We start from the raw sequence: 27,820 nt of genomic DNA, 5'->3' as shown, positions 1-27,820 counted from the left end.
ACAGATTGCACCACCAAGACATGATTACTACTTAAGAGTCGGGGCTCGGACCCTCATTGGCTGAGTATGCTCTCCACCCATTTCAGCAGCTTTTCAGGAAAAAACCTGTAATTTCTGCATTTGTCGATTTCATTACTGTAACAGTTTCCGAGAACGACCAACAGGACGGCATCTTACCTGCTGTAGACATCATGCATAAGGTTTTCTCCCGATTCAATGGCCCATGTTTGGATCGGGTAAAATACTCCTACAATGTCTTTACTGGCTTGGCCAAATTCCATCGGCCTAGTGGTAAGTTACCTTGGTGAGAGACCGATCACAAAAGACTCAAATTCTTGTTTGGATGATATGTATCGAAATGTCTGTTCGCGTTTTTTGGTTTTGCGGTCTAGTTTGATTGCTTTTGTGGACCACTTTTAGTCGGTAAAATATAGTTGTGGTCATTAGAACTTTGCACTTCATATTGCAGTAGAGTAGAATAGCGCTTGTTGAGCGCAACGATTCAATTTGCAGTAGAGTAGCGCATGTTGAGCGCAACGATTCAACTTGTTGTAGAGTAGCGCTTGATGAGCGCAACGATTCAATTTGCAGTAGAGTAGCGCTTGATGAGCGCAACGATTCAATTTGCAGTAGAGTAGCGCATGTTGAGCGCAACGATTCAACTTGTTGTAGAGTAGCGCTTGATGAGCGCAACGATTCAACTTGTTGTAGAGTAGCGCTTGATGAGCGCAACGATTCAATTTGCAGTAGAGTAGCGCATGTTGAGCGCAACGATTCAACTTGTTGTAGAGTAGCGCTTGATGAGCGCAACGATTCAATTTGCAGTAGAGTAGCGCTTGTTGAGCGCAACGATTCAACTTGTTGTAGAGTAGCGTTTGATGAGCGCAACGATTCAATTTGCAGTAGAGTAGCGCTTGATGAGCGCAACGATTCAACTTGCAGTAGAGTAGCGTTTGATGAGCGCAATGATTCAATTTGCAGTAGAGTAGCTCTTGTTGAGCGCAACGATTCCATTAATAACCTTCTGTAATCTTTATATTAGGCCTAGGTAAAACTTGAGCTTTGATAGTGTAATATTATATTACTCGGATTGTTTTTCACGCACAAACAGTGCATACAGGAAAAAAAGACATGGGGCTTTATTCTTTATTTTCAGTATGTGCAAATTGTTTGTAGAGATAATTTTGTGGTTGAAGTTCAGTTCACTGATCTATTTATTCACCTAAAAGCCTTATTGATAATCAACAACCTATACATTTGTTCAGTCTATTATAGAGGACTGCGCAATGAGCATGCTTTTTGGATACAAGCCGAGTCGTTGTAAATATTTGAGCACATTAATTAGGTGTACCATTTGTTTATTGCATATTTGATATGATCATATTGTTGTTTTATTATTATAACCGATTTGTATCATTTTGTGCATGAGGATTTTAAAAGTTTGTCCTTTCAACTCACCTACCTTCCCAAAGTAACCTACATCTGTTCTACCAGATACAGTATCAGTTTTCTGAGATGCCCTAACAAGCAACCTGGCTTCATGAGATATGATAAGGTCATCCGTTTCCTTGGTGACCTTAAGTACATTTTATTATTCATTGATAAACCCTGGGAGGTTATACTTCTCCTTTTTGAGGAATTCAAATAACGTTGCTTGTCATATATAAACATTTGAACATCTTGGCCATGTTCTATTATAATCTCCACCCGGCACAGCCAGAAGAGGACTGGCCACCCCTCATAGCCTGGTTCCTCTCTAGGTTTCTTCCTAGGTTCTGGCCTTTCTAGGGAGTTTTTCCTAGCCACCGTGCTTCTACACATGCATTGCTTGCTGTTTGGGGTTTTAGGCTGGGTTTCTGTACAGCACTTTGTGACATCAGCTGATGTAAGAAGGGCTTTATAAATAAATTCGATTGGTTGATGCCACCAGGGGTCTCTTCATAGTACCCACGTCCAGAACGGACTCTGGAAATCACACAGCCATTGACTACATGTACAGTAACTCTATTCCACATCATGCAATCAGTAAAGTCAGATTTAAAACACAGATTAAACTACACCTTATGGAACGATGCGGACTGTGAAGAGACACACACGAGAGCACACGCATGCATACGCACACACGCCAGCAGAGGCACTCTACACACACGTATGTATGGTGATATTATACATGTTGTATTTTAGATATGTAGTGGTGAAATAATGTTATATGTACCATTTTTATTCTTGTTTTTGCCTTAACTTGTTTGGACCCCAAGAAGAGTAGCTGCAGCCTTGGCAGGAACTAATGGGGATCCATTATAAATCCCAGGAAGAGTAGCTGCAGCCTTGGTATGAACTAATGGGGAACTATAATAAATCCCAGGAAGAGTAGCTGCAGCCTTGGTATGAACTAATGGGGAACTATAATAAATCCCAGGAAGAGTAGCTGCTGCCTTGGCAGGAACTAATGGGGAACTATAATAAATCCCAGGAAGAGTAGCTGCTGCCTTGGCAGGAACTAATGGGGATCCATTATAAACCCCAGGAAGAGTAGCTGCTGCCTAGGCAGGGGGGGATACATAATAAACCCCAGGAAGAGTAACTGCAGTCTTGGCAGGAACTAATGGGGAGCTATAATAAACCCCAGGAAGAGTAGCTGCTGCCTTGGTAAGAACTAATGGGGAGCTATAATAAACCCCAGGAAGAGTAGCTGCTGCCTTGGCAGGAACTAATGGGGATCCATAATAAACCCCAGGAAGAGTAGCTGCTGACTTGGTAAGAACTAATGGGGATCCATAATAAACCCCAGGAAGAGTAGCTGCTGACTTGGTAAGAACTAATGGGGATCCATAATAAACCCCAGGAAGAGTAGCTGCTGACTTGGCAGGAACTAATGGGGATCCATAATAAACCCCAGGAAGAGTAGCTGCTGACTTGGTAAGAACTAATGGGGATCCATAATAAACCCCAGGAAGAGTAGCTGCTGACTTGGTAAGAACTAATGGGGATCCATAATAAACCCCAGGAAGAGTAGCTGCTGACTTGGTAAGAACTAATGGGGATCCATAATAAACCCCAGGAAGAGTAGCTGCTGACTTGGTAAGAACTAATGGGGATCCATAATAAATACAAACAAAAAAAACACAAAAAATGTATCTGTTCTCTCATCCATAGTTGTAAATTGTTGTATCCTGAGTTGACCTATATATTACATTATATAATGCACATGTACATATCAAAGTGTTTATTTTCATTTATTTATCCGTTATTTTACCAGGTAAGTTGACTGAGAACACGTTCTCATTTGCAGCAACGACCTGGGGAATAGTTACAGGGGAGAGGAGGGGGATTATTAGGTGACCATGATGGTTTGAGGGCCAGATTGGGAATTTAGCCAGGACACCAGGGTTAACACCCCTACTCTTACGATAAGTGCCATGGGATCTTTAATGACCTCAGAGAGTCAGGACACCCGTTTAACATCCCATCCAAAAGACAGTACCCTTCACAGGGCAGTGTCCCCAATCACTGCCCTGGGGCATTGGGATATTTTTTAGACCAAAGGAAAGAGTGCCTCCTACTGGCCCTCCAACACCACTTCCAGCAGCATCTGGCCTCCCATCCAGGAACTGACCAGGACCAACCCTGCTTAGCTTCAGAAGCAAGCCAGCAGTGGTATGCAGGGTGGCATGCTGCTGGCAAGTGTAACCCCTATTTTGAATAGGACAACTAGACTGCTCAACTTGCACACACTGGCACACCTTTCCTTTTTGACCTAGGGCCAGGGTGTTCAGAAAGCCTGTCTCAGCTAACTTAATTAAAGTGTAGGAAAGCCTAAGTACATGTAAGAAGGCATAAGTACATTTTAACTGTACCTGTCACAGTACAGTAACTTGATCAAGGGCCAAAGGGTCAGGAACCAGTTATGCCTCGGCTTACAGCCTCTAAATACTAAGTCTAAGCCTGAAATTGCAACCTGTTCACTATATAGTGCACTGCTTTTGACCGGAGCCCTATGAGCCCTGTTTAAAGGTAATGCGCTATATAGGGAATTGGGTTCCATTTCGGACACAATATAAGTACTTTTCCTGTGGCTACCTGGCTGGTGTAAAGTACAGTAACAGGCCTGGAGGTAACTACCTGGCTGGTTTACAGTAACAGGTCTGGAGGTAACTACCCGGCTGGTTTACAGTAACAGGTTTGGAGGTAACTACCTGGCTGGTTTACAGTAACATGTCTGGAGATAACTACCTGGCTGGTTTACAGTAACAGGTCTGGAGGAAACTACCTGGCTGGTTTACAATACAGTAACAGGTCCGGACGGTAACTACCTGGCTGGTGTAAAGTACAGTAACAGGTCTGGAGGAAACTACCTGGCTGGTTTACAGTAACAGGTCTGGAGGAAACTACCTGGCTGGTTTACAGTAACAGGTCTGGAGGTAACTACCTGGCTGGTTTACAATACAGTAACATGTCTGGAGGTAACTACCTGGCTGGTTTACAGTAACAGGTCTGGAGGAAACTACATTGCTGGTTTACAGTAACAGGTCTGGAGGTAACTACCTGGCTGGTTTACAATACAGTAACAGTTCTGGAGGTAACAACCTGGCTGTTTTACAATACAGTAACATGTCTGGAGGTAACTACCTGGCTGGTTTACAGTAACAGGTCTGGAGGAAACTACCTGGCTGGTTTACAGTAACAGGTCTGGAGGTAACTACCTGGCTGGTTTACAGTAACAGGTCTGGAGGAAACTACCTGGCTGGTTTACAGTAACAGGTCTGGAGGTAACTACCTGGCTGGTTTACAGTAACAGGTCTGGAGGAAACTACCTGGCTGGTTTACAGTAACAGGTCTGGAGGTAACTACCTGGCTGGTTTACAGTAACAGGTCTGGAGGTAACTACCTGGCTGGTTTACAGTAACAGGTCTGGAGGTAACTACCTGGCTGGTTTACAGTAACAGGTCTGGAGGTAACTACCCGGCTGGTTTACAGTAACAGGTCTGGAGGTAACTACCCGGCTGGTTTACAGTAACAGGTCTGGAGGGAACTACCTGGCTGGTTTACAGTAACAGGTCTGGAGGGAACTACCTGGCTGGTTTACAGTAACAGGTCTGGAGGGAACTCGGTTTCACCACAGGTCTTTGGTGTTAATAAATAGTAACATGCTCATGAAATCTCTCTCGCACGTCTCACTGCATTGCAACTGTCAACAGATCTATTTTTGACCAAGGCTATGTCTGAAATTCCACCCTATACCCTTTGTGGAGAAATACTTTTGACCAGAGTTCACAGGGCTCTGGTTGAAACTAGTGTATGAGGAATAGGGTGGGATTTTGGATGCAGACATAGAGCTGGATTCAATCCGTATCGCTGAAATTCAGTGCTATAGCGTGATTGAAATTTAAAGGTAATTTCCGATTGAGCCGACATATGCAGCGTTTAACATGAAGGCACTTTCCACTAACGTGGGAACATTGCCTTTAAATTTCTATTGCGCTGCAGCGCAGCTCTTCAGCTCTACGGATGGAATGGGGCCCTTAATTTTCTTTCCAATCCTTTCCTCTTCCAGGTGCATTATTTAAAAAGTCTGCAGTGAAACACCCACCCCCTGACCTCCCTGAGATGCCCCCATGTAGCTTTAATCCAGAAGAATACAAGGTATAGTAAGAATGTAGCTTTAATCCAGAAGAATACAAGGTACAATAAGAATGTAGCTTTAATCCAGAGGAATACAAGGTACAGTAAGAATGTAGCTTTAATCCAGAAGAATATAAGGTATAGTAAGAATGTAGCTTTAATCCAGAGGAATACAAGGTACAGTAAGAATGTAGCTTTAATCCAGAGGAATACAAGGTACAGTAAGAATGTAGCTTTAATCCAGAGGAATACAAGGTACAGTAAGAATGTAGCTTTAATCCAGAGGAATACAAGGTACAGTAAGAATGTAGCTTTAATCCAGAGGAATACAAGGTACAGTAAGAATGTAGCTTTAATCCAGAGGAATACAAGGTGCAGTAAGAATGTACCTTTAATCCAGAAGAATACAAGGTGCAGTAAGAATGTAGCTTTAATCCAGAGGAATACAAGGTACAGTAAGAAAGTAGCTTTAATCCAGAGGAATACAAGGTACAGTAAGAATGTAGCTTTAATCCAGAAGAATATAAGGTATAGTAAGAATGTAGCTTTAATCCAGAAGAATACAAGGTACAATAAGAATGTAGCTTTAATCCAGAGGAATACAAGATACAGTAAGAATGTAGCTTTAATCCAGAGGAATACAAGGTACAGTAAGAATGTAGCTTTAATCCAGAGGAATACAAGGTACAGTAAGAATGTAGCTTTAATCCAGAGGAATACAAGGTACAGTAAGAATGTATCTTTAATCCAGAGGAATACAAGGTACAGTAAGAATGTAGCTTTAATCCAGAGAAATACAAGGTACAGTAAGAATGTAGCTTTAATCCAGAGAAATACAAGGTACAGTAAGAATGTAGCTTTAATCCAGAGGAATATAAATTTTGAAAGAAAAGTAACCTTTATTTAACTAGGCAAATCACAACCGGTTGTGATACAGACTGGAATCGAACCAGGGTGTCTGTAGTGACGCCTCAATCACTGAGATGCAGTGCCTTAGACCGCTGTGCCACTCGGGAGCCCAAGTTACAGTCAGAATGTAACTTTAATCCAGAGGAACACGAATTACAGTAAGAAGGCAGGGTTTACATTAACAAAGTTGTCAAACTTAGAACAGTGCTGGGTTTGAGTCAATTCCATTTTAATACAGTCAATTCAGGAAGTAAACTCAAATTCAAAATTCCTGAGCAGAAAATTATAATTATAATGCGGAAATTTTGAATTTCACTTTACTTCCTGAATTGACCCCCAACCTTGTTGCGAAGTTTCAGTAACAGTCTTGTCATCTTAGTATAGTGTGTATAATTTCTTGCCTTTTTATAATATAATCTGCCCAGGACATTCATATTGAACATGGGATCTTTATTCTAGGACATGTCCAAAGAGCGTATGATGGAGATTCGGAGGCAGAACTGCAACCCAATGACCATGAAAGTGACCTACTACAAGAAGCCAGTGTACATTCACCAGGGACACATGCAGTGGCTGTGGGACGTGGACGGGAGGCGCTACCTGGACCTGTTCGCTGGCGTTGCCACTGTCAGCGTGGGGCACTGCCACCCGTAAAAAAACATCATATACCCATCACTATCCACCTAGCCTGAGTACCCGTCTACAGTATATGACTTGACGATGTAGTTGGAAAGAGCACAAAAACATCATATACCCATCACTATCCACCTAGCCTGAGTACCCGTCTACAGTATATGACTTGACGATGTAGTTGGAAAGAGCACAAAAACATCATATACCCATCACTATCCACCTAGCCTGAGTACCCGTCTTGACGATGTAGTTGGAAAGAGCACAAAAACATCATATACCCATCACTATCCACCTAGCCTGAGTACCCGTCTTGACGATGTAGTTGGAAAGAGCACAAAAACATCATATACCCATCACTATCCACCTAGCCTGAGTACCCGTCTACAGTATATGGCTTGACGATGTAGTTGGAAAGAGCACAAAAACATCATATACCCATCACTATCCACCTAGCCTGAGTACCCGTCTACAGTATATGGCTTGACGATGTAGTTGGAAAGAGCACAAAAACATCATATACCCATCACTATCCACCTAGCCTGAGTACCCGTCTACAGTATATGGCTTGACGATGTAGTTGGAAAGAGCACAAAAACATCTGGGACCAGGCTACTGTATTTAAATGACGTTCCAAGGATCCTCTGAACATTTCGAAGTTGTTTCTGACGTTGTGTCTCTGTAGAAAGGTGACGGCGGCGGCAGAGAAGCAGCTGAGAAAGCTGTGGCACACGACTAACATCTACGTGTATTCCCCTCTGCATGAGTACACCGAGAAGCTAGCTGCCACCCTGCCGGACCCGCTGAAGGCACAGTACCATATGTTCGCTTTGTTTGTTTTGTTTATTTCTACGTATCATTACTGTGACGTTTCACCACCGCACACACAGAACTTTATCTGCAATATTGGTCCGGTTCCGCAGTTCCACATGTTCCCGGATGACCAAATGACCAAACCCACGGGTATCTATTGTATGGATTTCTATTGAGACAAAGCGCCATAATTGCAAACATGAATATCCTGTCTTGTACCTGTGTTTCCTGCTAGGTTATCTACCTGACAAACAGTGGCTCTGAGGCCAACGACCTGGCTATGCTCATGGCGAGGCTACACACAGGAAACTTTGACGTCATCACACTGAGGTAACCCTGGCTACGGTTTGGTTTTTATTGGTTTACTGAATGAATGTTCAACTGTGATAATAAGTGGTTGTTTTGTCTCTGTTCTATGCAGTGTGTTAACAGACGTAAGGATAACAGTGTGTGGTGGTAGTACCTTTTACCCTCGTGTTACCTCACAGGAGAAGTTTCACCTGCTTCCTCACTCAAAACAGGGAGAACAGTCTGATCATAAACTAAACTGTGAATTAAACTCTGGTCGCCTGTCTGTTGCAGGGGGTCCTACCATGGTGGCAGTCCACATACTATGGGTCTCACCTCCAATGCAGCCTATAAGTATCCTGTTGCCTCTGGGTTAGGCTGCCACAATGTAAGTATGAGATGGTGATCACTACTGTCTGTCACCAGGGCCGGCCCGCTTATTAGGCAGCCGCCTATGAGGGCAGCTTTTCTGAGCTAAAACTGACCAAGACGCACCTCCATCAACACATAAAACCTCACATAATTATGCTCCAAAACAATGACCGTTTCTCTCAACCGGTGGCATGTGGGCTTTTTAGGTGAGCGCTGACGCCGCCAAAATATTTATCTTGTCCCTTCCCAGCATGCCTCTCTAGGGTGCTCCACCAACGTTCTGTCCAAAAAAAAAACAATCTGGCATAAATCATGTAGCAGATACAGGATATGTTAGAAAGAGAATGTGGCCTTTTCTGTAGCCTACAGGCTGGAGATAAAAATGGATGACAATGTAATGAGACGGACACTTCTTACATCATGCAGGTTTCTCCGATGAAAAAAAACCTAAATGCCGCCCAATCAACAACAAAAAATGATCTGACATGTTAAACCAACAATATACCCTAAAAACAAGTCAGGTCAAAGTGAAATGGACAATATGGAATGGACAATCAGGTTACTCCAAACTGCCGTCCAAGAGTTTCATCCCCATGGGCTAAATTGTCATGATCAGTGGTTTCAAGTTTGTATCTGTCAATATTTTACGAGCTGATCATAGCGAAAAAATAAAATACTTATTCTGCATTTCCCGCTGTGCAAACACATTGCCAATAGGTGCAGGAAAGTTCCTGATAAAGTCGGGTAGCTGATATTCAGAGCTTAAATAGCCAAATTGATTAGTCACAGGAATCAGGACTAATCAAGCCAATGACACAGCCTGTTGTACAAATGGTGTGCCTACCACATGGATGGGCATTCATGATATTCTGTTGTGGGCCAACAATGGTAGGCTACACCCCAGTAAGTATGGGGTGTTGGACTTTTATATTCCATGTCCCTGAACGTTGGTTTTTGGTCCGGACCAAATCTGAAACAATCATAGACGTTTATGTTTGGTTCAGATTTTGTCCGGTCTGGACCAGCTTTGATTTGGCCCAAACATAGACATCTATATATGTCATCTTTTCAACTTTCATTCAGAACCAAAAATGGAACACATGGAAAATATGTATTTTCACCTTTCATTCAGAACTTCAACACGGTGGTGTGTATTCATGGATGCCAAGAGAAACAAAACATTTAAAAAAACATAAAATAGATATATTATCTTCTCTCTGTGTTTCATTCATCATTTCCCTTCAATTCGCAAGAGGCTGAATGTATCTCACTGGAGAAAGCATTCGAGTGAGCGAAACAACACCCCTCTGTCTCTGTACGTGTATTCTATCTCCTGCTGTCTGGTCCAAAGTAATATGAAGTTGCCGCACGTAGTATTAAAATGCAAAGGAAGCCAGCTAGCATTTGGCTTCCCTTAATTAATTCAATTTTTTTTTTAAAGGTACAAATAATAGCCAATCAGAGTTGAGCTAAAATGAGTGAGCTCAACTGTGAATGTTCCTGGCGCACAAAAAAAAGGGTCAAGGTAATCCAGTGTGGATTTGGTGTCATTCCGATCAAATCGTATCGAGAGCATACGTCATTGACAGAAACAACTGAATTGTGTTGTCTTCCAGTGGCTAGCTGGCTAACTAGCTAGCTAGAATTGGCCCTTTCCTAAATTAGCCATGGATGGAGATAGGGATTTGTTTTTTTGTTTTTATTTAATTCTACGTATTGGCCAATGAATATAACGACAATTCTGAACCAGCCATGAATTCGTACATTGTGCCCCTGACCTGAGAGGATGGAAGTTCAATATGTAGCCAGATATAGAAGGCTAATGTTAACTAGCTAATGTTGCCCATGAAAGGAAGTTAGGCTAGTGAGCAAGAATTTTAGTCAGGTAGCCTAAGACAACTAAAAATAAAAGTCTGTACTGTACGACCGTTTTGAGTGATGGACTGTTTCCTCAAAATGAAAGAGAGGAGGATGGCATTGGAATTTCTCTACAAGTAGGGTGAGTCAACATGTTTTTTTCTACTTGCAAGAACACACACTTTTAAATCAGAAACAGACAACCACATCATATTTAGCTTATGTTGATTGGATAAAATTGTTATTGCTATCTTTTAGTTGTCACTATTAGACTAAGTATAGGAGATTTGATGATGTTGACCTGTTAAAGTTTAAATGGTACTGGAACAGTGGAGTTACTATGACTTGCAGTAACTCTCTGTGGTTCTAAATCAATAGCTGTTTAGTGGTTCGAAAATGTTTGAAATATTAACTTGCTTGACCATGCTTTGGGTCAGTGGTTCTCAACCCAGGGTACTAGGAGCCCTGAGGGCACTTGGTCTATCCACAGGGGGTACTTCAGAAGACTCATGAGACCATAGGATTACTGGTAAAATGCACATGGGGGGGTACTTCAGGGGTACTAAGGACAGAGCAAAATTCAGTTGGTGGTACAGTAACCAAAAAAGTTTGCGAACCGCTGCTGTGAGTCATGTAACAGTTTGTTACATGCAATATGCTTTGTGGACTTCACAGCACAATTGTTGCTCTCCGGTTTTGTGATGAAACAAAGGTGTGGTTGAATTTATTCTGCCACTGTGTCTTCTTATTTTCTCGGCCTCAGGCCTATATATCACGGTCGCAAGGCGTGAACTAACAGGTTATAGAGCAAACAACACAATTATCACAACACTTAGGTTGTTATATGGCTTTTTTTTGGGGGGGGGGTGCTTCCCCTGTGATTTTACCCACGCTACTGCTTCAAAGTCTGGAAAGATACATATATTAGATGTCTTTTCAACATTATTTTGCTTACTGGGACTATTCCAGTAGGGGTTGCAATTGTGTGGTCTCGCCTAGGGCAGCAGAACGGCCAGGACCAGCCCTGTCTGTTACTATGTATTAATGAAGTTTTAGGGTCCCAGAACCGGAGTTTGATGAATGACAGAATAGTCATTTTCCACCCATGACACTTTATATCTTACATTCTTACATTCTAAACTACAACGGTCGATCTATTACAGCAATCTAGGTTTTGAAACATATGAAGCTATTTGAAGCTATGTCGCAGTGAGTAATAGACAGGTTTAACCTCAATTTGTCTCTTCTCCTCCCAGACCATGTGTCCTGATGTATTTGCTGGCCCATGGGGAGGAAGCAACTGTAGAGACTCCCCAATCCAGACCATTAGGGACTGTAGCTGTCCTCAAGGTACAGTAAAACACATATACACACACACCGGGTATAGTCATCTATGAACCACCAGGGAGGTCTTATGAGTCTCCAAATTACACACACATGCACAAACACAGACACAACCCCCCCCACCCACCCCCACCCAAACACAGACACAACCCCCCCACCCAAACACAGACACAACCCCCACCCAAACACAGACACAACCCCCCATCCAAACACAGACACAACCCCCCATCCAAACACAGACACAACCCCCCATCCAAACACAGACACAACCCCCCATCCAAACACAGACACAACCCCCCACCCCCCACCCAAACACAGACACAACCCCCCCACCCCCCACCCAAACACAGACACAAACCCCCCACCCCCCCACCCAAACACAGACACAACCCCCACCCAAACACAGACACAACCCCCACCCAAACACAGACACAACCCCCCACCCAAACACAGACACAACCCCCCCCACCCAAACACAGACACAACCCCCCCCACCCAAACACAGACACAACCCCCCACCCAAACAGACACAACCCCCCATCCAAACACAGACACAACCCCCCCCCCCCACCCAAACACAGACACAACCCCCACCCAAACAGACACAACTCCCCCCATCCAAACACAGACACAACCCCCACCCCCACGCAAACACAGACACAACCCCCACCCAAACACAGACACAACCCCCCACCCAAACACAGACACAACCCCACCCACACAGACACAACTCCACCCCCCACCCAAACACAGACACAACTCCCCCACCCACCCAAACACAGACACAACCCCACCCACCCCCCCACCCAAACACAGACACAACCCCCCCCCCCCACCCAAACACAGACACAACCCCACCCCCCACCCAAACACTGAAACTCAGCATTAGGCTTAGACTGTATTGTGCCTTCTGGTTGGTTCAACCTTCAACCCACTGCAGCTTAGAGACGGATATATCCTTGAACACACTGAGCACAGGGTGAGATGGGGTTTATATCATTAGGACTGTTTACATAGGTCATACTGATCTAGGAGGATCATTTGAGCCAGTTTGCTACAGCAGAATTATTATTATTATTATTATTATTAATTACTATTTGGATTTTATTTGAATTGTTGAGGTTGATACATTTTTTTGTGGGCAAATCAAGTGTGACATTACTTTTTTGTTGTGGGCAAATCAAGTGTGACATTACTTTTTTTGTGGGCAAATCAAGTGTGACATTTTTTTTGTGGGCAAATCAAGTGTGACATTACTTTTTTTTGTGAGCAAATCAAGTGTGACATTACTTTTTTTTAAAGTGGAAATTCTAAACTTTTTAGAAGCCTTTTTAAACCTTAAGTACACAAGTTAGCAGTTTGTGCTGTGCAGGAAAATTTCTCAGCAACAAAACAGTGATCAAATTAGGCTAACATTCTACATCTGTAGCCAGGGCTTTATTATGTCATGTGACCAGGCCTATTATTACACTGCCTATTTTGTGCATTATAATACATAACGCTACGGTGATATTTTATCTATAGAAAGTCTTGATGTATTTTCCAACATCAACTGTAAATCCTGTTTTGTCTGTGCTAAAGTATGTCTCAGACTATAGACAGAGAGGGAATTTTAGTCAAATTCAATCAAAACCTGTATCTGGTTGTAAAAGTCCAGTACTGTGTTAATCCGCTCTGTTGAATAAGGGTGAAGGTTACGTAGCAAACCTGAAAATCGATCTAAAGCCAAGAATACTTTTTTTTTTTTTTTACAGTCCAGTTCAAAAGTCCTATTTTTTTAAATCAAACATTTACCGTTTCCTAGAAAACTCTTCAACCTGTTCACTTTATAACTCCCTGTCTGTCAGCTAGTCACACTGATGCACCTGGGAATCTGTCAAACAAGTTGCATGATCCCGTGTTTACACTACCTTGAAAGAGGAAGTTTTAAGTAAGGCTGATAATGTGTAACAGCATTGATGCTCTTTTGGGTGTTGGGGTTGAAACACATTGTTACCCTTTTGATTGCTGACATGCAAAACATTTTTGGGACTATATCGACAGTGGAGTAACGAAACAAATACCAAAAAGAGAATTTTGTGTTGGAATTTTCCTCCTAATTTACTTTCGTTCTTCAATTACAGGATCATGTACCGCGAATGACAAATACATTGGGCAGCTGAACGAGGTCTTTGCCACCAGCGTTCCCAGTCGTATCGCTGCGTTCTTCGCTGAACCTATTATGGTACAGATTTTTATTGTTCAGTTATCATTCCAACATCTCCATAGCTACAGGAAGTAGGGATAAGGCCAATGATATGGCTCTAGACAAGAAGTAGGGATAAGGCCAATGATATGGCTCTAGACAAGAAGTAGGGATAAGGCAAATGATATGGCTCTAGACAAGAAGTAGGGATAAGGCAAATGATATGGCTCTAGACAAGAAGTAGGGATAAGGCAAATGATATGGCTCTAGACAAGAAGTAGGGATAAGGCAAATGATATGGCTCTAGACAAGAAGTAGGGATAAGGCAAATGATATGGCTCTAGACAAGAAGTAGGGATAAGGCAAATGATATGGCTCTAGACAAGAAGTAGGGATAAGGCAAATGATATGGCTCTAGACAAGAAGTAGGGATAAGGCAAATGATATGGCTCTAGACAAGAAGTAGGGATAAGGCAAATGATATGGCTCTAGACAAGAAGTAGGGATAAGGCAAATGATATGGCTCTAGACAAGAAGTAGGGATAAGGCAAATGATATGGCTCTAGACAAGAAGTAGGGATAAGGCAAATGATATGGCTCTAGACAAGAAGTAGGGATAAGGCAAATGATATGGCTCTAGACAAGAAGTAGGGATAAGGCAAATGATATGGCTCTAGACAAGAAGTAGGGATAAGGCAAATGATATGGCTCTAGACAAGAAGTAGGGATAAGGCAAATGATATGGCTCTAACAAGAAGTAGGGATAAGGCAAATGATATGGCTCTAGACAAGAAGTAGGGATAAGGCAAATGATATGGCTCTAGACAAGAAGTAGGGATAAGGCAAATGATATGGCTCTAGACAAGAAGTAGGGATAAGGCAAATGATATGGCTCTAGACAAGAAGTAGGGATAAGGCAAATGATAAGACAAGAAGTAGGGATAAGGCAAATGATATGGCTCTAGACAAGAAGTAGGGATAAGGCAAATGATATGGCTCTAGACAAGAAGTAGGGATAAGGCAAATGATATGGCTCTAGACAAGAAGTAGGGATAAGGCAAATGATATGGCTCTAGACAAGAAGTAGGGATAAGGCAAATGATATGGCTCTAGACAAGAAGTAGGGATAAGGCAAATGATATGGCTCTAGACAAGAAGTAGGGATAAGGCAAATGATATGGCTCTAGACAAGAAGTAGGGATAAGGCAAATGATATGGCTCTAGACAAGAAGTAGGGATAAGGCAAATGATATGGCTCTAGACAAGAAGTAGGGATAAGGCAAATGATATGGCTCTAGACAAGAAGTAGGGATAAGGCAAATGATATGGCTCTAGACAAGAAGTAGGGATAAGGCAAATGATATGGCTCTAGACAAGAAGTAGGGATAAGGCAAATGATATGGCTCTAGACAAGAAGCTGTGACTAAAAACACATACAGTAAGAACAATGTAGCAGATTGCTATGGGGAACAAATTACAAGCTGAAGAAGCCAACTGTTAATTGGCTATCTTTCCAGCTCAGCTAACAAAGGCTAATTATCTTCATAGGGGGGGCTTAAATATATTTATAACTACATAGGCTACAGACTACTGGTTCTAGTGGTCATGCTTTAGCATTGTTGCACCCGAGTGGTGCAGAAGTCTAAGGCACTGCATCTCAGTGCTAGAGACATCACTACAGACCCTGGTTCAATTCCAGGCTGTTTCACTACCGGCCATGATTGGGAGTCCCATAGGGCGGCGCAAAATTGTCCCAGCATCATCCGGGTTTGGGTTTGGCCTGGTTAGGCAGTCATTGTAAATAGTTAAAAGACTTGCCTAGTTAAATAAAGGTTAAATAAATGGTTATTTCTAGCTCCATATAATCTGACAGGTACAGGCAATTCAATTTACATTTAATTATTTATCTTCTAGGTCCAATATAAACATGACTCGTTGTGGAGATGTTGCATTACAGATTTGTCATGTCTTTGAGTGTTTACTGCTGAAAATAAACAATTGTCACAGGATAGTTGTGGTTTCATATAATTGTTATCTTATATTGCTTTGTGTATTTCTACAGGGAGTTGGAGGAGCTGTCCAATACCCCAAGAACTTCCTCAAGGACACCTACAAACTTGTGAGGGAGAGAGGTGGGGTCTGCATTGCAGATGAGGTTGGATACTTTTTATATATTCCATCCTTCTATGTATATTTTCAATATTCCTATTTGTTTATATATCATTAATTACATATGAAAAAAAACAACTAAATAGATGCTTCAGAAATCATTAATAAGCAGGTCATCATGTTACATGTCAAAAGGGTTACGTCCACATTGATCTGTATGTCAACCATGTTTCCTGTTTATGCCTGGTCTTCGCTGCATCAGGTCCAGACAGGGTTTGGCCGCACAGGAAGTCACTTCTGGGGGTTCCAAGGTCATGATGTCATACCTGACATGGTCACCATGGCAAAGGGTATCGCTAATGGATTTCCTATGGGAGCGGTTGTCACGACACCTGGTGAGACAGGAAGCACATTATTTATTTACCACCTCAGTGGAGGGAAAGAAGGTATAGCACTTCACACTCTGTCACACAGATGTCCATAGCTACTGTTTAATAAAACAAGGACTGCCTGACACATGCTGAATAGAATATACACATCTTCTGTCTTCCCCAACACACACACACACACACACACACACACACACACACACACACACACACACACACACACACACACAGGGTCAGCAGCAGTGCACGGTCTCTTGATGGAGAGCGATTGTGGCGGTTTAGGAATGGAAAGGAAACTCCAGGGTGATGTTGATACTTACATTACGTATTTTCTCACTGCCATCATCCTTCAGTCAATTCAGGATGTAAATAGAAATTCTAATTTGATTTCTCCTAATTGAAAAGTCATCGCATCATGCTATACAGTGGAAACTAACTCTGGAACCTTATAGGTTCTATAACTGAGAACCCTAATACTGGTTTTGTAAAGACAGTGATAAAGGTTCTGTAAGGACAGACACAACCCCCCCACCCACCCACAGACACAACCCCAGCCCCCCACCCAAACACAGACACAACCCCCCCACACACAGACACAACCTCACCCACCCAAACACAGACACAACCCCAACTGAGAACCCTAATACAGGTTCTGTATAGACAGTGATACAGGTTCTGTCAGGCCAGAGATACAGGTTCTGTAAAGACAGAGATACAGGTTCTGTAAAGACAACAGTGATACAGGTTCTGTAAAGACAACAGTGATACAGGTTCTGTAAAGACAACAGTGATACAGGTTCTGTAAAGACAACAGTGATACAGGTTCTGTAAAGACAACAGTGATACAGGTTCTGTAAAGACAGTGATACAGGTTCTGTAAAGACAGTGAAACAGGTTCTGTAAAGACAGTGATACAGGTTCTGTAAAGACAGTGATACAGGTTCTGTAAAGACAGTGATACAGGTTCTGTAACTGAGAAATGTGATACTGGTTCTAAAAGTGAGAGCCGTGATGTACAGTACCAGTCAAAAGTTTGGACACCTATTCATTCAAGGTTTTTTCTTTATTTGTACTATTTTCTACATTGTAGTATAATAGTGAAGACATCAACACTATGAAATAACATATGGAATCATGTTGCAACCAAAAAAAGTGTTAAATATATCAAAATATATTTTATATTTGAGATTCTTCAAAGTAGCCACCCTTTGCCTTGAAGACAGCTTTGCACACTCTTGGCATTCTCTTAACCAGCTTCATGAAGTATTCACCTGGAATATATTTCAATTAACAGGTGTGCCTTGTTAAAAGTTAATTTGTGGAATTTCTTTCCTTAATGCATTTGAGCCCATCAGCTATGTTGTGACAAGGTATGGTTGGTATAGAGAAGATAGCCCTATTTGGTATTAGACCAAGTCCATATTATGGCAAGAACAGCTCAAATAAGCAAAGAGAAATGACAGTTCATCATTACTTCAAGACATGAAGGTCAGTCAATCCGGAACATTTCAAGAACTTTGTGCAGACGCAAAAACCATCTAGTGCTATGATGAAACTGGCTCTCATGAGGACCGCCACAGGAAAGGAAGACCCATAGTTACCTCTGCTGCAGAGGATAAGTTCATTAGAGTTACCTGTCTCTCATGAGGATTCCACAGGAAAGGAAGACCCAGAGTTACCTCTGCTGCAGAGGATAAGTTCATTAGAATTACCTGTCTCTCATGAGGACCGCCACAGGAAAGGAAGACCCAGAGTTACCTCTGCTGCAGAGGATAAGTTCATTAGAGTTACCTGTCTCTCATGAGGACCGCCACAGGAAAGGAAGACCGAGTTACCTCTGCTGCAGAGGATAAGTTCATTAGAATTACCTGTCTCTCATGAGGACCACCACAGGAAAGGACGATGCAGAGTTACCTCTGCTGCAGAGGATAAGTTCATTAGAGTTACCTGTCTCTCATGAGGACCGCCACAGGAAAGGAAGACCCAGAGTTACCTCTGCTGCAGAGGATAAGTTCATTAGAGTTACCTGTCTCTCATGAGGACCGCCACAGGAAAGGAAGACCCAGAGTTACCTCTGCTGCAGAGGATAAGTTCATTAGAGCTACCTGTCTCTCATGAGGACCACCACAGGAAAGGACGATGCAGAGTTACCTCTGCTGCAGAGGATAAGTTCATTAGAGCTACCTGTCTCTCATGAGGACCACCACAGGAAAGGACGATGCAGAGTTACCTCTGCTGCAGAGGATAAGTTCATTAGAGTTACCTGTCTCTCATGAGGACCGCCACAGGAAAGGAAGACCCAGAGTTACCTCTGCTGCAGAGGATAAGTTCATTAGAATTACCTGTCTCTCATGAGGACCGCCACAGGAAAGGAAGACCCAGAGTTACCTCTGCTGCAGAGGATAAGTTCATTAGAGTTAACAGCCTCAGAAATCAGCAATTAACTGCACCTCAGATTGCAGGACAAATAAATGCGTTGAGGTGTAAGGCAACATAACCAGCTAACCCTTCGAGGATCAGTCTCAGCTTTCAACGGGTTTCAGCGTGTAGTAATAATCACTATAATGTAATGTGGTATTGATTTCCCTTGTTCTGGATTCCTCCACTTTTCAGTCCGTGGCCTGTGGTCTGTATCAAACGTTGGAACCCGTTCAAGGAACAGAACCCAAACCGAAAGTGATCTATACTGTTCCGGAACTTATTTTAAAAACATGGGAACTGGTTAATAACTGCATTTTTTTCCAGTCCCACAAAAATCGCAACAAAGCGCCTATGCAAAGACCTCACTCATAAAGTTATTCCATCGTCTGCCAGCTGGAAATCTTTGACAGTGTGGGGGGGGGGGGTGTATAGGTTACTTGCCCCTCCCCTCTGAAGCATAGGTTACCTACAGATGACGTTACAAGCGCAATTCAGAAATTAGAGAGCGATGTTTAATTAGAGAAGAATGGATTTACTTTTTCAATGCTAGTTAAGAACTGAGTGTACAAAACATTAAGGACACCTGCTCTTTCCATGACATAGAATGACCAGGTGAAAGCTATGATGCTTTATTGATGTCACTTGTTAAATCCACTTCAAAACAGTGTAGATGAAGGAGAGGATACAGGATAAAGAAGGATGTTTAAGCCTTGAGACATGGATTGTGTGTATGTGTCATTCAGAGGGTGAATGGGCAAGACAAAATATAAACGTGCCTTTGAGCGGGGTACGGTAGTAGGTGCCAGGCACACCGGTTTGTGTCAAGAACTGCAACTCTGCTGGGTTTTTCATGCTCAACAGTTTCCTGCGTGTATCGAGAATGGTCCACCACCCAAATGACATCCAGCCAACTTGACACAACTGTGGAAAACAGCATCCCTGGGGAACCCTTTCGACACCTTGTAGAATCCATGCCCCTATGAATTGAGGCTGTTCTGGGGGCGAAAGGGGTTGCAACTCAATATTAGGAAAGTTTCCTTAATGTTTTATGCACTCAGTGTATATTTTCACATTGGACTTAACCACAAAAAGGTGAGGTGTTTTGAATTTTAGTGTTGCTCTGCACAGCTTGTTAGCTAGCTGGCTTACGTTTACTCTGGTCCAACGTTAAACCAACTCAGAAGTTCAAAGACATTCAAAGTTCCTCCATAGAAGCCACTCCTCCTAGGTATAATTCTGTGGGACTAATTCAGATAATGTATGTCATGACAAGATGCCTTGCGCTTAAAGGAAAGCTTGCTCACCCTCAAAATGTCAGTTGCATCTCTAGCCCTATCATGTGACTGGTAGCATAGTGTGTGTCTGTGTTTGTCTTTCAGTATGACTAAACCGTGCTGTTGCGGCAAAATACAATTTGCTCTTCATGACTTTCCTTTACAGATGAAATCACTTGCCCACTCCACAGCAAGCTGCTCTATCCGCACTGATTGGTAAAGTCATTTAATGTCGAGCTAAATGTTTCAAAATATATATATTTCAGAGGTTTAAAAAGGAACCGAAAGGAACAATAAACATGTTATTGATTTGGTTCTAACCAGTTGAGAACTTTGTTCCAAAAAAAACAATGGTTCTGTTCAGAACGAAACGATTGGAAAATAGTTTTGGTTTCAACCCCTGGTCTGTACACACAATCAGGCAGAGATGAGCTCTGTTCAGTTCACACGTGTTCATCAGACCAGGGTGTAATCGGTTCAACATCCCCCTCATGACCCTCAAGTTGGGCCACACACACAAACACACATCAGAGGAGGCTGGTGGGAGGAGCTATAGGAGGACAGGCTATTGGTAATAACTGGAAAGAATAGGTATAAAATACATAGGTATCAAACATATGGAAACCACGTTTGACTCCATTCCATTTCAGCCATTACAATGAGCCCGTCCACCTCTGACTGACACACACACACTCTCTATCTCTCCTATGAATTTTTCCATGGAAGGAGTTTTTCCCTAGAATGATGAGGTGTGAAGTGAGCTGTCCCACTCAGCTCTTGTTGTGACTTGTTTTCCAGAGGTGGCCGCGTCATTTGCTAAGGGAGTTCACTTCAACACGTTCGGTGGTAATCCTGTGGCATGTGCTATCGCCTCATCTGTTCTGGATGTAAGCAGAAACACACCCAACTAAACCAGGGTTTCTCAACATCCAGTCCTCCAGTAGCCCCAAGGAGCACACATTTGGATTGTAGGCTTGGACAAAAACACAAATGATTCAACTCAAGAGGGCTTGATGATTAGTTGAATCAGGGGTGCTTGTCCAAGGCTACAATAACAATGTGTACTGTTGGTGGTACTGGAGGACCAGGGTTGGTGGTGCTGGAGGACCAGGGTTGGTGGTGCTGGTAGACCAGGGTTGGTGGTACTGGAGGACCAGGGTTGGTGGTACTGGAGGGCCAGGGTTGGGGGTACTGGAGGATCAGGGTTGGGGGTACTGGAGGGCCAGGGTTGGTGCTACTGGAGGATCAGGGTTGGTGCTACTGGAGAACCAGGGTTGGGGATACTGGAGAACCAGGGTTGGGGATACTGGAGAACCAGGGTTGGTGGTACTGGAGGACCAGGGTTGGGGGTACTGGAGGACCAGGGTTGGGGGTACTGGAGGACCAGGGTTGGGGATACTGGAGGACCAGGGTTGGGGATACTGGAGGACCAGGGTTGGGGATACTGGAGGACCAGGGTTGGTGGTACTGGAGGACCAGGGTTGGTGGTACTGGAGGACCAGGGTTGGGGATACTGGAGGACCAGGGTTGGTGGTACTGGAGGACCAGGGTTGGGGGTACTGGAGGACCAGGGTTGGGGGTACTGGAGGACCAGGGTTGGGGGTACTGGAGGACCAGGGTTGGGGGTACTGGAGGACCAGGGTTGGGGATACTGGAGGACCAGGGTTGGGGATACTGGAGAACCAGGGTTGGTGGTACTGGAGGACTGTATATTGAGAAACACTGAACTAAACTACCATCTATGATCTGAGCTACTGTTTATAAATCATTTTCTTATGCTTTTCAATTTACTTTATGCCACATGCTTATTATTAGAATGTGCCCTAAATTGTTTTCTATATTTTAAGAGTATATTAGAGTACCATAAAAGTAGATTTCAGCTTTAGAATTTGCATGTCACAGAAGTACACATAATTCTTTTTTAAATCATGGCATTGCTAATGCACCATATTCCTTCATGTTGCACACCATAGAAATATGACTATAATTGCACTTCCATGTTGCAAGCCACCATTATTCTTTCACCATTACTCCATGTGTTAATGTTGCTAAATGTTCCACCATTATTCTTGCACCATTACTCCATGTGTTAATGTTCCACCATAGAAATAGAGTTGCTTACTATAATTGTATTTCACCACCAGACCATGGAGGAGGACGGCACGCAGCAGATCAGCCACAACGTGGGGACTTATCTGCTGACAGAGCTGGCCAAGATGAGGGACAAGTATGAGATCATTGGGGATGTCCGAGGGAAGGGACTGCAGATTGGAGTGGAGATGGTGAAAGATAAGGTGAGAGGTCATAGTCCACACTATGGTGAAAGATAAGGTGAGAGGTCATAGTCCACACTATGGTGAAAGATAAGTTGAGAGGTCATAGTCCACACTATGGTGAAAGATAAGGTGAGAGGTCATAGTCCACACTATGGTGAAAGATGAGGTGAGAGGTCATAGTCCACACTATGGTGAAAGATGAGGTGAGAGGTCATAGTCCACACTATGGTGAAAGATGAGGTGAGAGGTCATAGTCCACACTATGGTGAGGGATAAGGTGAGAGGTCATAGTCCACACTATGGTGAAAAATCAGGTGCATTGTACAGTAAGAGCAATGCAAATGAACATTTTAATGAAACTGCAAATTAATATTTTAATTCATGAGTTAATGGCTAATTGGGGAGACCTAATCGCTTTTTGTTTACATAATATTATGCTCTTTATTCTCAGATGGATTAATAATTTGTCTTAATTAGATTTGTGAAAATATTAGCATAATTGGTTAAATGATTATTCTCTTGTTTTATACTATCTAGTCATATATATATATACAATGTCTATACAACATCCTGTTTAACCAAGAACTATCACTCATATAGCGTGCGACTTGAACGAGTTTCTGTGCCCTCCCACATGGTCATGGTTCAGTTCAGATCAAGTTACTTATTAATCACGAGTAGAGAGTTCTGCATAACGACAGAGCAGGCCTGAACATAACCACTGTCCTAACCCCCCCAACCCACCCAGTCTCCATACACGTGGTCCTTCTGTAGCTCAGTTGGTAGAGCATGGCGCTTGTAACGCCAGGGTAGTGGGTTCGATCCCCGGGACCACCCATACGTAGAATGTATGCACACATGACTGTAAGTTGCTTTGGATAAAAGCGTCTGCTAAATGGCATATATTATTATTATATACTCTCTCTGTCTCTTGCTCTGTCCTCGATCTCTCCCTCCCTCTCAGGCGAGCCGCAAACCTCTCCCACCAGCAGCCATGAGCGAGATTTTCGAAGACACCAAAGACATGGGTGTTCTGATTGGGAAGGGAGGAGTATATGGACAGGTAAGGGAGGATATGGACAGGTAATGGAAAGGAGGAGTGTATGGACAGGTAATGGAATGGAGGAGTGTATGGACAGGTAAGGGAGAATATGGACAGGTAATGGAATGGAGGAGTGTATGGACAGGTAATGGAGGATATGGACAGGTAATGGAATGGAGGAGTGTATGGACAGGTAAGGGAGGATATGGACAGGTAATGGAATGGAGGAGTGTATGGACAGGTAATGGAGGATATGGACAGGTAATGGAATGGAGGAGTGTATGGACAGGTAAGGGAGGATATGGACAGGTAATGGAATGGAGGAGTGTATGGACAGGTAAGGGAGAATATGGACAGGTAATTGAATAGAGGAGTGTATGGACAGGTAAGGGAGAATATGGACAGGTAATGGAATGGAGGAGTGTATGGACAGGTAAGGGAGAATATGGACAGGTAATGGAATGGAGGAGTGTATGGACAGGTAAGGGAGAATATGGACAGGTAATGGAATGGAGGAGTGTATGGACAGGTAATGGAGGATATGGACAGGTAATGGAATGGAGGAGTGTATGGACAGGTAATGGAGGATATGGACAGGTAATGGAATGGAGGAGTGTATGGACAGGTAAGGGAGAATATGGACAGGTAATGGAATGGAGGAGTGTAATGGAATGGACAGGTAAGGGAGAATATGGACAGGTAATGGAATGGAGGAGTGTATGGACAGGTAAGGGAGAATATGGACAGGTAATGGAATGGAGGAGTGTATGGACAGGTAATGGAGGAATATGGACAGGTAATGGAATGGAGGAGTGTATGGACAGGTAATGGAATGGAGGAGTATATGGACAGGTAATGGAATGGAGGAGTATATGCACAGGTAATGGAAGGGAGGAGTATATGGGCAGGTAATGGAATGGAGGAGTATATGGACAGGTAATGGAATGGAGGAGTATATGGACAGGTAATGGAATGGAGGAGTATATGGACAGGTAATGGAATGGAGGAGTGTATGGACAGGTAATGGAATGGAGGAGTGTATGGACAGGTAAGGGAGGTTATGGACAGGTAAGGGAGGATATGGACAGGTAATGGAATGGAGGAGTGTATGGACATGTAAGGGAGGATATGGACAGGTAATGGAATGGAGGAGTGTATGGACAGGTAAGGGAGTATATGGACAGGTAATGGAATGGAGGAGTGTATGGACAGGTAATGGAAGGGAGGAGTATATGGACAGGTAATGGAATGGAGGAGTGTATGGACAGGTAATGGAATGGAGGAGTATATGGAGGTAAGGTAATGGAATGGAATGGGGGAGTGTATGGACAGGTAATGGAATGGAGGAGTGTATGGACAGGTAATGGAGTATATGGACAGGTAATGGAAAGGAGGAGTATATGGACAGGTAATGGAATGGAGGAGTATATGAACAGGTAATGGAATGGAGAGATATGGACAGGTAATGGAATGGAGGAGTGTATGGACAGGTAATGGAAAGGAGTATATGGACAGGTAATGGAATGGAGGAGTATATGGACAGGTAATGGACAGGTACTGGAGTATATGGACAGGTAATGGAATGGTAATGGAGTGTATGGACAGGTAATGGAAAGGAGGAGTATATGGACAGGTAATGGAGTATATGGACAGGTAATGGAATGGAGGAGTGTATGGACAGGTAATGGAAAGGAGGAGTGTATGGACAGGTAATGGTAATGGGAATGGACAGGTAATGGAATGGGAGGAGTATATGGACAGGTAATGGAATGGAGGAGTGTATGGACAGGTAATGGAAAGGAGGAGTATATGGACAGGTAATGGAATGGAGGAGTATATGGACAGGTAATGGAATGGAGGAGTATATGGACAGGTAATGGAATGGAGGAGTGTATGGACAGGTAATGGAATGGAGGAGTATATGGACAGGTAATGGAATGGAGGAGTATATGGACAGGTAATGGAATGGAGGAGTGTATGGACAGGTAATGGAAAGGAGGAGTATATGGACAGGTAATGGAATGGAGGAGTGTATGGACAGGTAATGGAATGGAGGAGTATATGGACAGGTAATGGAATGGAGGAGTATATGCACAGGTAATGGAAGGGAGGAGTATATGGACAGGTAATGGAAGGGAGGAGTGTATGGACAGGTAATGGAATGGAGGAGTGTATGGACAGGTAATGGAGTATATGGACAGGTATTGGAATGGGGGAGTGTATGGACAGGTAATGGAATGGAGGAGTATATGGATAGGTAATGGAGTATATGGACAGGTAATGGAAAGGAGGAGTATATGGACAGGTAATGGAATGGAGGAGTATATGGACAGGTAATGGAATGGAGTATATGAGGTAATATATGCACAGGTAATGGAATGGAAGGTAATGGAATGGAGGAGTATATGGGCAGGTAATGGAATGGAGGAGTAATATGGACAGGTAATGGAATGGAGGAGTATATGGACAGGTAATGGAATGGAGGAGTGTATGGACAGGTAATGGAATGGAGGAGTATATGGACAGGTAATGGAATGGAGGAGTATATGGACAGGTAATGGAATGGAGGAGTATATGCACAGGTAATGGAAGGGAGGAGTATATGGACAGGTAATGGAATGGAGGAGTGTATGGACAGGTAAGGGAGTATATGGACAGGTATTGGAATGGGGGAGTGTATGGACAGGTAATGGAAAGGAGGAGTATATGGACAGGTAATGGAGTATATGGACAGGTAATGGAAAAGGAGTATATGGACAGGTAATGGAAGGGAGGAGTATATGGATAGGTAATGGAATGGAGGAGTATATGGACAGGTAATGGAGTATATGGACAGGTAATGGAGTATATGGACAGGTAATGGAGTATATGGACAGGTAATGGGAAGGAGGAGTATATGGATAGGTAATGGAAGGGAGGAGTATATGGACAGGTACACTCAAATTCCCTGTCTGTCCTGTCAGTCAGGATCTGCCTGCTAGTAAGCCTTAGCTTTGTGGTCTGTCGTGAACCTACATGGCTCCAAAGCAATGTAACAAACCAAGTATCACATCAGTCCATTCAGGTTAAAGTTAATAAGTCCTGGGAATGTAGGGCGGGAGGACAAAAGGGCGCTTTGCTGTTTTCGGCTATTTTCTGTTAATTTGCATATTCGGTTTGGGTAAAGAATGCACAGATCACTTTGACAGCTTGAGGATTTGAGGTGCCACTTGTTTTAGGAAATACTTCCTAACCCACAGAGGTTAGTTATCTATGAACATACTGTTAATAGCTCTTTCCCACTCACACCCGCTCTCTCTCTGATCCACAGACGTTCCGGATCAAGCCCCCTATGTGTATCACCAGGGGCGATGCAGACTTCTTCTTGGCTGTGTTTAACCAGGCTCTACACAACTACATGGAATATCATCATTAGGCCTGGCTTTCACCTGGTCACTTCTTTCAGATAGATCAAAGGAGGAGTACAGATTTTAGGCAATTGAGAAAAAGACAGGCACTTCAATCACCATTCATGCATGTGCAAATGAAAGACGCTAGAGTACCCTCATCTCTCCCACATGATGCGAGACATCAACGATCAAGAGCCCTACGTACAACATGCACGAAGATGGCGTTTGAGGTAGCCTGGACCCAGGTCTGTTTTGTCTTGCATCACCACGATCATAGGAGTTGGGTTTTACAGCACCAACAGATCTGGGACCAGGCTAGCGTTGGGTGTCAGTCCACTGGAGATGAGCCTTAACCAGATTTAGATATGACACCATGCTTTGTGTTGTTCAAATTGACGACATGTCGACACTGGCTGGAATGCAGTTTTAACCAATCAGCATTCAGGATTAGACTCACCTGTTGTGTAATGTTCAAATTGACTACATGTAGACACTGGCTGGAATGCAGTTTTAACCAATCAGCATTCAGGATTAAACTCACCTGTTGTATAATGTTCAAATTGACTACATGTAGACACTGGCTGGAATGCAGTTTTAACCAATCAGGATTAGACTCACCTGTTGTATAATGTTCAAATTTCAAAATGCAGTTTTAACCAATCAGGATTAGACTCACCTGTTGTATAATGTTCAAAATGACTACATGTAACTTTTGAAGCACACAAATGAGTTGATTGTAATCATATGTAGTAAACCTAGAGGGAAAAACTGTTTATGTGAAGATTTACTGACACCTGTTTGTCTCTGTACTGGAACTCATTTTGTTGTAGGTTTAAAATGTGTATATTTTAAAAAAAAAATTATTGATTAGTCTTAACTGTGAATATATTCACTTTTAAC

General features: G+C 43.0%; 1 protein-coding gene across 2 annotated transcripts; it reads left to right on the top strand.

The window, feature by feature from the left end:
* Nucleotides 1-72: 72 nt before the first annotated feature.
* Nucleotides 73-27,398, top strand: agxt2 (alanine--glyoxylate aminotransferase 2). 2 transcript variants are annotated; one of them, XM_046305135.1, is made up of 14 exons: nt 80-291; nt 5,555-5,643; nt 6,991-7,181; nt 7,847-7,970; nt 8,210-8,304; nt 8,557-8,650; nt 11,748-11,841; nt 13,959-14,059; nt 16,083-16,175; nt 16,392-16,524; nt 21,012-21,100; nt 22,358-22,507; nt 23,454-23,552; nt 26,842-27,398. In XM_046305135.1, the coding sequence occupies exons 1-14, from the start codon at nt 192-194 to the stop codon at nt 26,944-26,946; spliced, it is 1,557 nt and encodes a 518-aa protein (XP_046161091.1). In that variant the 5' UTR covers nt 80-191; the 3' UTR covers nt 26,947-27,398. The 2 variants fall into 2 exon arrangements, with proteins under 2 accessions (XP_046161092.1, XP_046161091.1); XM_046305136.1 differs by lacking the exon at nt 23,454-23,552 and having other exon boundaries at nt 73-291.
* Nucleotides 27,399-27,820: the final 422 nt, after the last annotated feature.

Source organism: Oncorhynchus gorbuscha, linkage group LG16, assembly GCF_021184085.1.
Source record: "Oncorhynchus gorbuscha isolate QuinsamMale2020 ecotype Even-year linkage group LG16, OgorEven_v1.0, whole genome shotgun sequence".
Lineage (NCBI taxonomy): Eukaryota > Metazoa > Chordata > Actinopteri > Salmoniformes > Salmonidae > Oncorhynchus > Oncorhynchus gorbuscha.
Note: the sequence above shows the minus strand (reverse complement) of the source record. Positions and strands in the feature narration are given on the sequence as shown.